The sequence below is a fragment of the Oncorhynchus keta genome, chromosome 1, assembly GCF_023373465.1.
Source record: "Oncorhynchus keta strain PuntledgeMale-10-30-2019 chromosome 1, Oket_V2, whole genome shotgun sequence".
Lineage (NCBI taxonomy): Eukaryota > Metazoa > Chordata > Actinopteri > Salmoniformes > Salmonidae > Oncorhynchus > Oncorhynchus keta.
Window position 1 is genome coordinate 74,740,813 of NC_068421.1, and position 13,603 is coordinate 74,754,415.

The window sequence follows — 13,603 nt, forward strand, 5'->3', positions numbered from 1 at the left end:
ACAGTGTATTCAGAGTTCATCAGAGTAATGTCCCTGTGTTCTGTTCATAAGTTATGCTTGCTCCTCCTAGTTACATTCCTGTCATTTGTGTCATGTGTGTTTAGTTTGACTGGTGGTGCCCCCAGCCTAGCAATTCTTCCATGACTCTTGTGGAAATTCAGAGGAGTGAGGTTGCAGTGTACTGACCTTCTCCTAACCTCCAATCCACACTGTTTCACCCACAGGACTGAAGCCCCATTCCGGACCTGCAGTTCATTTGGACCTTTATGGTTTTATAGTTTGTTCCTATATCCACTAAAACCACTAGATTTCTACCTCGGGAGAAGGTAGTAGCCCACCTGCAACATTCCTCTATTCTTACTCACTCCAGGTCAAATCAGCATAGCATTCTACTGCTTAGAGTTGATCTGATGACTGGAGATGTGGGCTCACACCCATGTCTCTCACGCAAAGACAGCTATGGTGACTTGCCCTGAAACATACAATGCTGTGAAAGAAATGTGTGGTTATTGCCCCCGGAAAGGTTGGGAAAGCTAAATTACAACAATATATCATTGAATGCTCCGTTGTGGTATTAAGATGCCACAGGAGTACAGCCACATTGCAGGTCATCATGCTGACGTGACATTAGGTGGTTTGTGGTTAACAGCCTGCACTGCTTGTGTTGCCTTCTAATTTGTAACACTATAATTACTATCAGTGCGTCACTGTGAGTGTGATTGCCTCACCTCCATTCATAGGGTCTATTTATAGCCATGATGAAATCAGTGGTCAGTAGGACCCCCACTGTGAGGGTGTGAATGGGCCTGGACTCAGTCACACACATTGTTTCATCAGCTGCTCTTTGAGGGCTTTGTCCCCCTGCTTTGTTCTGCTGCACACACACACAATCACTTCTGGTGTCCCCTGAGTGTGCTGGTTAGTAATATATATTTTCTTTCCTCTCTGGCTATTTTTGTCCCTGCCAGGTGTGTTTGAACAGAGGGTGTTTCTGTGTTCGAACAGAGGGCCTCGGTGACAGCAAGGGTTGTCATGGTGATCACACAAACACCCTGATGCTGCTCATCACACAAGGAAACTATATGTATGTGGAAATTCTCCTTCTCCCTCCTGTGTGACGCTTTTAATAAAAAGAAAATGATGTGAATGCAGGGTGTGGAACTGTTGTTACATGGACTTTGCGTCCTTGGGTGTAAATAACCAACACTGTAGTGTTCACCATTGGAGTCAATGGAGTGATGTATTGTTGAGACATGGTGTATGTTACATACTAAATACACGCAAAACTAAGTACTAGCTTTTTGCACCCGGTTAAACAGTGCACTTTTCTTTATTCAGCTGAATATGAAAGATCAGTGAATTATCTAGTGACCTCAGTGAATTATCTAGCGACCTCTGAATTATCTAGTGACCTCTGTGAATTATCTAGTCACCTCAGTGAATTATCTAGTCACCTCAGTGAATTATCTAGTGACCTCAGTGAATTATCTAGTGAACTCAGTGAATTATCTAGTGAACTCAGTGAATTATCTAGTCACCTCAGTGAATTATCTAGTGACCTCAGTGAATTATCTAGTGACCTCAGTGAAAAGCCTCTTTGACCAAGCTTGGTACAAACAGAATCCTTGTTCAGTGCCCGTTTTCCACTGCCTTGACAGAGATGCATTATTAGTCCTGTGAGTGATGTTGCTTACAGGTTCATCAAAAACCTGCAGAATGATACCCATAACTCACTGCATTAATTACAAACAAGCAAAACAATTAAATGTTTAGTTCAGTTCTGTTTATTTCTCTACAAAGGTAGCTGTTGATGAACATTGCAACATAAATACAATTAATTAAATTAACGCAAACATATTAATTAAAATAAAACAAGTTCATGTTTAAGACAATACATTGCCTTGTCCTGACAATATCTTCCCTTTTTTTATTTAAATAATTCTCAAAACAACAATTCAGAGATGATCAACATCATATAAATTACAGTTGAGATTTGTCCACTTTCCTTGAGGCATTATCCAACCTGTAGTTCAGACTACTCCAGTCCAGTTCAGTAAAATCCTGTCTGGTTAAATTGAGTCCGGTCAATTGCTTGTAGTCAGTTGTCTGATCCTCCAGTAGATTCCAATCCCCTGCTGCCTGGTGTTCTCTGCTCTGCTCACCACCACCTGTGTCTAGTGTGTTCTGCTGTGTGTGCTCACATGATTCCGCTTCCTGTAATGGCTTTCTTCCCGGCAAGGAGGGCACAGTCATACCAATGACCAACCGTTGCCTTGTAATTACAGTCATCAAAGTTACCATGGCAGTCTTGGAACCTAGAATGCTGAATCACTCTTCCTCAGCCGAAACCTCTGCATTAAAATCCACACTGATCCAGCAAATTTAGTTGGATTTTGAGATTTTCTTGTTATTTTTGGGAAGATTTCCTGGTCCTCTATCTCGCTCTGGCAGAATCAAGGTTGTTCATGAGAGGTCCAACAAAGGGGTTATTACACAGATCTAGTGCAGTGTGCGATGTTTCCATATAAAGTGCACAACATGGGTAGAGTCATCAGTCAGGTAGGTTGATAATGGGGACCCACTGGTCCAGGATTCGACTGTCTCTACAGAAGAGATTCACTTTGCTCAGAGCTGGGTCCTTCCATGTGGTCAACTGGGGGTTCTGTGAAGAGGAAGGGAAAACACAGTCAGGCTAATGCTGCTTTCTAAAAACGTATGCATTCAAATACAGACCTAATAAATGTGTAAAACAACCCTAATCAGTTAGGCCTAAGGGGTTCTCTGCAAGTGAGTATGGTTACCATAACTACTTACACAGTTAATCAGCACACATCTACTGCTGTGCTTTCTAAATGTATTCATCAAATATAGGGATAAAAAGTGATTTCTAATAACCATAATAAGATAAGGGTTCTCTGCAACTGGTGTGGTTACAGTAACAAGTAGAGCCAGTTTGCTACAGCAGGAAAACTATTCCTGCAGCAACAGGAAATGTAAAGTATTATGTGGATTATAATTGATAGACATTTTTTGTAGGGGTTGATACGAGGGGAAATCAAGTCTGACATTTCTAGGTAGAAATTACAAAACTTCAGAAGCCTTTTTAAACCTCAAATACATTACAAGTTTTACATTTCTTGAATTGCAGGAAGGTTCTGCAACAGGGGGATCCAATTAAGATCCTATATGATCTGCATAGCCTGCTAGTGTGCTTCATAGATCAGATCACTACTAAGGAAGTGTATGAGCAGGGCATAAAAATGTCTCCATGCTGACTTCTGCATTCTAAGAATCGCTCTGCAAACATGCAATCATTCATCGTCTTTCTCCTATGAGCTCAGCTTCATTTCCTGGAATGTGTGTTTGAAGAAATACTAGTGGCCCACAGGAAGAAGAGCTAGAGTACACATCGCTCTGCCAACTCAGCCAACATGTATAGATTACATCCCAAATGGCACCCTATTCCTATGCCATTTGTACGCAGTCCCAGTAACTGGAGTCAGATCACTTGGAGTACTGCAGCCAGGGTAAGCTACGTCAGACCACTACACAACCCACATCACTACAGATCAGGTGGCTGCAGCCAGCGTAAGCTACGTCAGACCACTACACAACCCACATCACTACAGATCAGGTGGCTGCAGCCAGGGTAAGCTACGTCAGACCACTACACAACCCACATCACTACAGATCAGGTGGCTGCAGCCAGGGTAAGCTACGTCAGACCACTACACAACCCACATCACTACTGATCAGGTGGCTGCAGCCAGGGTAAGCTACGTCAGACCACTACACAACCCACATCACTACTGATCAGGTGGCTGCAGCCAGGGTAAGCTACGTCAGACCACTACACAACCCACATCACTACAGATCAGGTGGCTGCAGCCAGGGTAAGCTACGTCAGACCACTACACAACCCACATCACTACAGATCAGGTGGCTGCAGCCAGGGTAAGCTACACAACCCACATCACTACAGATCAGAGCCACTAGACCACTCACAACCCACATCACTACTGATCAGGTGGCTGCAGCCAGGGTAAGCTACGTCAGACCACTACACAACCCACATCACTACTGATCAGGTGGCTGCAGCCAGGGTAAGCTACGTCAGACCACTACACAACCCACATCACTACTGATCAGGTGGCTGCAGCCAGGGTAAGCTACGTCAGACCACTACACAACCCACATCACTACAGATCAGGTGGCTGCAGCCAGGGTAAGCTACGTCAGACCACTACACAACCCACATCACTACTGATCAGGTGGCTGCAGCCAGGGTAAGCTACGTCAGACCACTACACAACCCACATCACTACTGATCAGGTGGCTGCAGCCAGGGTAAGCTACGTCAGACCACTACACAACCCACATCACTACAGATCAGGTGGCTGCAGCCAGGGTAAGCTACGTCAGACCACTACACAACCCACATCACTACTGATCAGGTGGCTGCAGCCAGGGTAAGCTACGTCAGACCACTACACAACCCACATCACTACAGATCAGGTGGCTGCAGCCAGGGTAAGCTACGTCAGACCACTACACAACCCACATCACTACAGATCAGGTGGCTGCAGCCAGGGTAAGCTACGTCAGACCACTACACAACCCACATCACTACAGATCAGGTGGCTGCAGCCAGGGTAAGCTACGTCAGACCACTACACAACCCACATCACTACAGATCAGGTGGCTGCAGCCAGGGTAAGCTACGTCAGACCACTACACAACCCACATCACTACTGATCAGGTGGCTGCAGCCAGGGTAAGCTACGTCAGACCACTACACAACCCACATCACTACTGATCAGGTGGCTGCAGCCAGGGTAAGCTACGTCAGACCACTACACAACCCACATCACTACTGATCAGGTGGCTGCAGCCAGGGTAAGCTACGTCAGACCACTACACAACCCACATCACTACAGATCAGGTGGCTGCAGCCAGGGTAAGCTACGTCAGACCACTACACAACCCCACATCACTACTGATCAGGTGGCTGCAGCCAGGGTAAGCTACGTCAGACCACTACACAACCCACATCACTACAGATCAGGTGGCTGCAGCCAGGGTAAGCTACGTCAGACCACTACACAACCCACATCACTACAGATCAGGTGGCTGCAGCCAGGGTAAGCTACGTCAGACCACTACACAACCCACATCACTACTGATCAGGTGGCTGCAGCCAGGGTAAGCTACGTCAGACCACTACACAACCCACATCACTACAGATCAGGTGGCTGCAGCCAGGGTAAGCTACGTCAGACCACTACACAACCCACATCACTACTGATCAGGTGGCTGCAGCCAGGGTAAGCTACGTCAGACCACTACACAACCCACATCACTACAGATCAGGTGGCTGCAGCCAGGGTAAGCTACGTCAGACCACTACACAACCCACATCACTACAGATCAGGTGGCTGCAGCCAGGGTAAGCTACGTCAGACCACTACACAACCCACATCACTACTGATCAGGTGGCTGCAGCCAGGGTAAGCTACGTCAGACCACTACACAACCCACATCACTACAGATCAGGTGGCTGCAGCCAGGGTAAGCTACGTCAGACCACTACACAACCCACATCACTACTGATCAGGTGGCTGCAGCCAGGGTAAGCTACGTCAGACCACTACACAACCCACATCACTACTGATCAGGTGGCTGCAGCCAGGGTAAGCTACGTCAGACCACTACACAACCCACATCACTACAGATCAGGTGGCTGCAGCCAGGGTAAGCTACGTCAGACCACTACACAACCCACATCACTACTGATCAGGTGGCTGCAGCCAGGGTAAGCTCACGTCAGACCACTACACAACCCACATCACTACTGATCAGGTGGCTGCAGCCAGGGTAAGCTACGTCAGACCACTACACAACCCACATCACTACTGATCAGGTGGCTGCAGCCAGGGTAAGCTGCGTCAGACCACTACACAACCCACATCACTACAGATCAGGTGGCTGCAGCCAGGGTAAGCTACGTCAGACCACTACACAACCCACATCACTACTGATCAGGTGGCTGCAGCCAGGGTAAGCTACGTCAGACCACTACACAACCCACATCACTACAGATCAGGTGGCTGCAGCCAGGGTAAGCTACGTCAGACCACTACACAACCCACATCACTACAGATCAGGTGGCTGCAGCCAGGGTAAGCTACGTCAGACCACTACACAACCCACATCACTACTGATCAGGTGGCTGCAGCCAGGGTAAGCTACGATCAGGTCAGACCACTACACAACCCACATCACTACAGATCAGGTGGCTGCAGCCAGGGTAAGCTACGTCAGACCACTACACAACCCACATCACTACAGATCAGGTGGCTGCAGCCAGGGTAAGCTACGTCAGACCACTACACAACCCACATCACTACAGATCAGGTGGCTGCAGCCAGGGTAAGCTACGTCAGACCACTACACAACCCACATCACTACTGATCAGGTGGCTGCAGCCAGGGTAAGCTACGTCAGACCACTACACAACCCACATCACTACAGATCAGGTGGCTGCAGCCAGGGTAAGCTACGTCAGACCACTACACAACCCACATCACTACTGATCAGGTGGCTGCAGCCAGGGTAAGCTACGTCAGACCACTACACAACCCACATCACTACTGATCAGGTGGCTGCAGCCAGGGTAAGCTACGTCAGACCACTACACAACCCACATCACTACAGATCAGGTGGCTGCAGCCAGGGTAAGCTACGTCAGACCACTACACAACCCACATCACTACTGATCAGGTGGCTGCAGCCAGGGTAAGCTACGTCAGACCACTACACAACCCACATCACTACAGATCAGGTGGCTGCAGCCAGGGTAAGCTACGTCAGACCACTACACAACCCACATCACTACTGATCAGGTGGCTGCAGCCAGGGTAAGCTACGTCAGACCACTACACAACCCACATCACTACAGATCAGGTGGCTGCAGCCAGGGTAAGCTACGATCAGACCACTACACAACCCACATCACTACAGATCAGGTGGCTGCAGCCAGGGTAAGCTACGTCAGACCACTACACAACCCACATCACTACAGATCAGGTGGCTGCAGCCAGGGTAAGCTACGTCAGACCACTACACAACCCACATCACTACAGATCAGGTGGCTGCAGCCAGGGTAAGCTACGTCAGACCACTACACAACCCACATCACTACAGATCAGGTGGCTGCAGCCAGGGTAAGCTACGTCAGACCACTACACAACCCACATCACTACAGATCAGGTGGCTGCAGCCAGGGTAAGCTACGTCAGACCACTACACAACCCACATCACTACTGATCAGGTGGCTGCAGCCAGGGTAAGCTACGTCAGACCACTACACAACCCACATCACTACTGATCAGGTGGCTGCAGCCAGGGTAAGCTACGTCAGACCACTACACAACCCACATCACTACAGATCAGGTGGCTGCAGCCAGGGTAAGCTACGTCAGACCACTACACAACCCACATCACTACTGATCAGGTGGCTGCAGCCAGGGTAAGCTACGTCAGACCACTACACAACCCACATCACTACTGATCAGGTGGCTGCAGCCAGGGTAAGCTACGTCAGACCACTACACAACCCACATCACTACTGATCAGGTGGCTGCAGCCAGGGTAAGCTACGTCAGACCACTACACAACCCACATCACTACAGATCAGGTGGCTGCAGCCAGGGTAAGCTACGTCAGACCACTACACAACCCACATCACTACTGATCAGGTGGCTGCAGCCAGGGTAAGCTACGTCAGACCACTACACAACCCACATCACTACTGATCAGGTGGCTGCAGCCAGGGTAAGCTACGTCAGACCACTACACAACCCACATCACTACAGATCAGGTGGCTGCAGCCAGGGTAAGCTACGTCAGACCACTACACAACCCACATCACTACTGATCAGGTGGCTGCAGCCAGGGTAAGCTACGTCAGACCACTACACAACCCACATCACTACAGATCAGGTGGCTGCAGCCAGGGTAAGCTACGTCAGACCACTACACAACCCACATCACTACAGATCAGGTGGCTGCAGCCAGGGTAAGCTACGTCAGACCACTACACAACCCACATCACTACAGATCAGGTGGCTGCAGCCAGGGTAAGCTACGTCAGACCACTACACAACCCACATCACTACAGATCAGGTGGCTGCAGCCAGGGTAAGCTACGTCAGACCACTACACAACCCACATCACTACTGATCAGGTGGCTGCAGCCAGGGTAAGCTACGTCAGACCACTACACAACCCACATCACTACTGATCAGGTGGCTGCAGCCAGGGTAAGCTACGTCAGACCACTACACAACCCACATCACTACTGATCAGGTGGCTGCAGCCAGGGTAAGCTACGTCAGACCACTACACAACCCACATCACTACAGATCAGGTGGCTGCAGCCAGGGTAAGCTACGTCAGACCACTACACAACCCACATCACTACTGATCAGGTGGCTGCAGCCAGGGTAAGCTACGTCAGACCACTACACAACCCACATCACTACAGATCAGGTGGCTGCAGCCAGGGTAAGCTACGTCAGACCACTACACAACCCACATCACTACAGATCAGGTGGCTGCAGCCAGGGTAAGCTACGTCAGACCACTACACAACCCACATCACTACTGATCAGGTGGCTGCAGCCAGGGTAAGCTACGTCAGACCACTACACAACCCACATCACTACAGATCAGGTGGCTGCAGCCAGGGTAAGCTACGTCAGACCACTACACAACCCACATCACTACTGATCAGGTGGCTGCAGCCAGGGTAAGCTACGTCAGACCACTACACAACCCACATCACTACAGATCAGGTGGCTGCAGCCAGGGTAAGCTACGTCAGACCACTACACAACCCACATCACTACAGATCAGGTGGCTGCAGCCAGGGTAAGCTACGTCAGACCACTACACAACCCACATCACTACTGATCAGGTGGCTGCAGCCAGGGTAAGCTACGTCAGACCACTACACAACCCACATCACTACAGATCAGGTGGCTGCAGCCAGGGTAAGCTACGTCAGACCACTACACAACCCACATCACTACTGATCAGGTGGCTGCAGCCAGGGTAAGCTACGTCAGACCACTACACAACCCACATCACTACTGATCAGGTGGCTGCAGCCAGGGTAAGCTACGTCAGACCACTACACAACCCACATCACTACAGATCAGGTGGCTGCAGCCAGGGTAAGCTACGTCAGACCACTACACAACCCACATCACTACTGATCAGGTGGCTGCAGCCAGGGTAAGCTACGTCAGACCACTACACAACCCACATCACTACTGATCAGGTGGCTGCAGCCAGGGTAAGCTACGTCATCAGACCACTACACAACCCACATCACTACTGATCAGGTGGCTGCAGCCAGGGTAAGCTACGTCAGACCACTACACAACCCACATCACTACAGATCAGGTGGCTGCAGCCAGGGTAAGCTACGTCAGACCACTACACAACCCACATCACTACAGATCAGGTGGCTGCAGCCAGGGTAAGCTACGTCAGACCACTACACAACCCACATCACTACAGATCAGGTGGCTGCAGCCAGGGTAAGCTACGTCAGACCACTACACAACCCACATCACTACAGATCAGGTGGCTGCAGCCAGGGTAAGCTACGTCAGACCACTACACAACCCACATCACTACTGATCAGGTGGCTGCAGCCAGGGTAAGCTACGTCAGACCACTACACAACCCACATCACTACAGATCAGGTGGCTGCAGCCAGGGTAAGCTACGTCAGACCACTACACAACCCACATCACTACTGATCAGGTGGCTGCAGCCAGGGTAAGCTACGTCAGACCACTACACAACCCACATCACTACAGATCAGGTGGCTGCAGCCAGGGTAAGCTACGTCAGACCACTACACAACCCACATCACTACAGATCAGGTGGCTGCAGCCAGGGTAAGCTACGTCAGACCACTACACAACCCACATCACTACTGATCAGGTGGCTGCAGCCAGGGTAAGCTACGTCAGACCACTACACAACCCACATCACTACAGATCAGGTGGCTGCAGCCAGGGTAAGCTACGTCAGACCACTACACAACCCACATCACTACTGATCAGGTGGCTGCAGCCAGGGTAAGCTACGTCAGACCACTACACAACCCACATCACTACTGATCAGGTGGCTGCAGCCAGGGTAAGCTACGTCAGACCACTACACAACCCACATCACTACAGATCAGGTGGCTGCAGCCAGGGTAAGCTACGTCAGACCACTACACAACCCACATCACTACTGATCAGGTGGCTGCAGCCAGGGTAAGCTACGTCAGACCACTACACAACCCACATCACTACTGATCAGGTGGCTGCAGCCAGGGTAAGCTACGATCAGACCACTACACAACCCACATCACTACTGATCAGGTGGCTGCAGCCAGGGTAAGCTCACGATCAGACCACTACACAACCCACATCACTACAGATCAGGTGGCTGCAGCCAGGGTAAGCTACGTCAGACCACTACACAACCCACATCACTACTGATCAGGTGGCTGCAGCCAGGGTAAGCTACGTCAGACCACTACACAACCCACATCACTACAGATCAGGTGGCTGCAGCCAGGGTAAGCTACGTCAGACCACTACACAACCCACATCACTACAGATCAGGTGGCTGCAGCCAGGGTAAGCTACGTCAGACCACTACACAACCCACATCACTACTGATCAGGTGGCTGCAGCCAGGGTAAGCTACGATCAGACCACTACACAACCCACATCACTACAGATCAGGTGGCTGCAGCCAGGGTAAGCTACGTCAGACCACTACACAACCCACATCACTACAGATCAGGTGGCTGCAGCCAGGGTAAGCTACGTCAGACCACTACACAACCCACATCACTACAGATCAGGTGGCTGCAGCCAGGGTAAGCTACGTCAGACCACTACACAACCCACATCACTACAGATCAGGTGGCTGCAGCCAGGGTAAGCTACGTCAGACCACTACACAACCCACATCACTACAGATCAGGTGGCTGCAGCCAGGGTAAGCTACGTCAGACCACTACACAACCCACATCACTACTGATCAGGTGGCTGCAGCCAGGGTAAGCTACGTCAGACCACTACACAACCCACATCACTACAGATCAGGTGGCTGCAGCCAGGGTGGCTGCAGCCAGGGTAAGCTACGTCAGACCACTACACAACCCACATCACTACTGATCAGGTGGCTGCAGCCAGGGTAAGCTACGTCAGACCACTACACAACCCACATCACTACTGATCAGGTGGCTGCAGCCAGGGTAAGCTACGTCAGACCACTACACAACCCACATCACTACAGATCAGGTGGCTGCAGCCAGGGTAAGCTACGTCAGACCACTACACAACCCACATCACTACTGATCAGGTGGCTGCAGCCAGGGTAAGCTACGTCAGACCACTACACAACCCACATCACTACAGATCAGGTGGCTGCAGCCAGGGTAAGCTACGTCAGACCACTACACAACCCACATCACTACTGATCAGGTGGCTGCAGCCAGGGTAAGCTACGTCAGACCACTACACAACCCACATCACTACAGATCAGGTGGCTGCAGCCAGGGTAAGCTACGTCAGACCACTACACAACCCACATCACTACAGATCAGGTGGCTGCAGCCAGGGTAAGCTACGTCAGACCACTACACAACCCACATCACTACTGATCAGGTGGCTGCAGCCAGGGTAAGCTACGTCAGACCACTACACAACCCACATCACTACTGATCAGGTGGCTGCAGCCAGGGTAAGCTACGTCAGACCACTACACAACCCACATCACTACAGATCAGGTGGCTGCAGCCAGGGTAAGCTACGTCAGACCACTACACAACCCACATCACTACTGATCAGGTGGCTGCAGCCAGGGTAAGCTACGTCAGACCACTACACAACCCACATCACTACTGATCAGGTGGCTGCAGCCAGGGTAAGCTACGTCAGACCACTACACAACCCACATCACTACAGATCAGGTGGCTGCAGCCAGGGTAAGCTACGTCAGACCACTACACAACCCACATCACTACAGATCAGGTGGCTGCAGCCAGGGTAAGCTACGTCAGACCACTACACAACCCACATCACTACTGATCAGGTGGCTGCAGCCAGCGTAAGCTACGTCAGACCACTACACAACCCACATCACTACAGATCAGGTGGCTGCAGCCAGGGTAAGCTACGTCAGACCACTACACAACCCACATCACTACAGATCAGGTGGCTGCAGTCAACTGGATTACACTTAAAAGAGCAGTAAATGATACAAAAGTCTAGCACTGTTTAGTGCAGGGATATGGGGAGTATGAACAATGTAATGACACATACAGTAACTAGTACACAGTGCATGTCCATTGGCTCTCCTCCTGGCTTCACTCCTCCAAGGATCTCAGCGAGGCGCCTCATGTTGCTGACCCGCAGGATGTTGATGTCGTTCTCGCAGCAGAACGCCTGGATAAGGGTAAAGTGGATCTGGAGGGCCACGTCTTCTACCTGTTCCTCGTCCGTCGCCAGGAGGCACAACACCACATTATCCGGGTCACTGATGATTTAAATGACAACACAATTTGTTAAACAAGCAGAATATATTAATTTAGTTGCCAGAATGTTTATTACAGTTTCATTGCGTAAGAATTTATTGAAACATAATGTACTTCACTCCTTGCATTTAGTTATTTCAGAATGGATTTATTACTAGCTAATAATGACGTTATAATATTGCTGAATGTGCTTCATTTGCTATCTACTTACACATTGAGTGACTTGGCTGCCTCGTATACCCCGACAGTAATGCAACCCTGAGGTAACGCGGAGCTGAGAACCTCCTCCAGTGCTTTAGCCACCGAATCCATCCTGAGGTTGCACAACAACAAACAAGCATATTAATGGTGGGTGATACTTGGACCAAAAAACTAAGTATCGATATTTAGTCAGCATGCAACATTATAGAAAGTATATAACTACCTATCTAGCTAACTGCATAGCTAACTAGGTTAGCTTAGACATGCTCAGCCAAGCGCTCGTGCATACCGGGACATTGCCATCACATAGCTGCTATAACTGGATTGCTTGCCAAATGAAGTACATTTAGCTGACAATTGAAGCTTTCATTACATACAAGTTGCAAAAAATAACCTCAGCTAGCTACCTTTCTGTAGAGTTTTCTCCGCTGGTTTCCTCAAAAGTCATATTGCACATTAGAAAATATCCACGTTGAAGGCAGGATATCCACGGATGGTCTCTCTCCACGTCCCAGTTAAGTTCGCGACCTCGTGTGTCTGCTCTTTTTCTCATATTTCCCCACAGTTCACTGTGGAAGTTGAAGTTCGAGCGCCTCATATTTGCATATCAAACCCCATTGGTCACACGCTAATTTTCACGGTGTTTCAAGTGAATGAGGAGCCCCCCCCAAGGTATCAATCAGTACATGTATGTAACTTCCTTGGTAAACTGCGACGACTGCTGGAAAAACAATTACATTGATCAGTGGCTAACTATTTCATTGTATATTTGTGACAAATGCAATACTG

The 13,603-nt window shown here is 49.7% G+C and overlaps 1 protein-coding gene across 1 annotated transcript; it reads right to left on the reverse strand.

Annotated features, from left to right (window-relative positions):
- Positions 1 to 1,768: 1,768 nt before the first annotated feature.
- Positions 1,769 to 13,427, reverse strand: LOC118393171 (growth arrest and DNA damage-inducible protein GADD45 alpha-like). The gene is made up of 4 exons (XM_035785566.2): positions 13,222 to 13,427; positions 12,825 to 12,926; positions 12,402 to 12,615; positions 1,769 to 2,662 (listed from the first exon to the last, which is right to left on the reverse strand). Exons 1-4 carry the CDS (start codon positions 13,410 to 13,412, stop codon positions 2,552 to 2,554), a joined length of 618 nt encoding a protein of 205 aa, XP_035641459.2. The 5' UTR covers positions 13,413 to 13,427; the 3' UTR covers positions 1,769 to 2,551.
- Positions 13,428 to 13,603: the final 176 nt, after the last annotated feature.

Excerpts from the sequence above, each read along its gene's own strand:
- LOC118393171 (XM_035785566.2), bottom strand. The coding sequence starts at position 13,412 with ATGAGGCGCTCGAACTTCAACTTCCACAGTGAACTGTGGGGAAATATG. Across the intron at positions 12,927-13,221 it reads GGAGAAAACTCTACAGAAAG|GATGGATTCGGTGGCTAAAG; the intron begins GTAGCTAGCTGA and ends GTGCAACCTCAG. Across the intron at positions 12,616-12,824 it reads GCAGCCAAGTCACTCAATGT|TGACCCGGATAATGTGGTGT; the intron begins GTAAGTAGATAG and ends TTAAATCATCAG.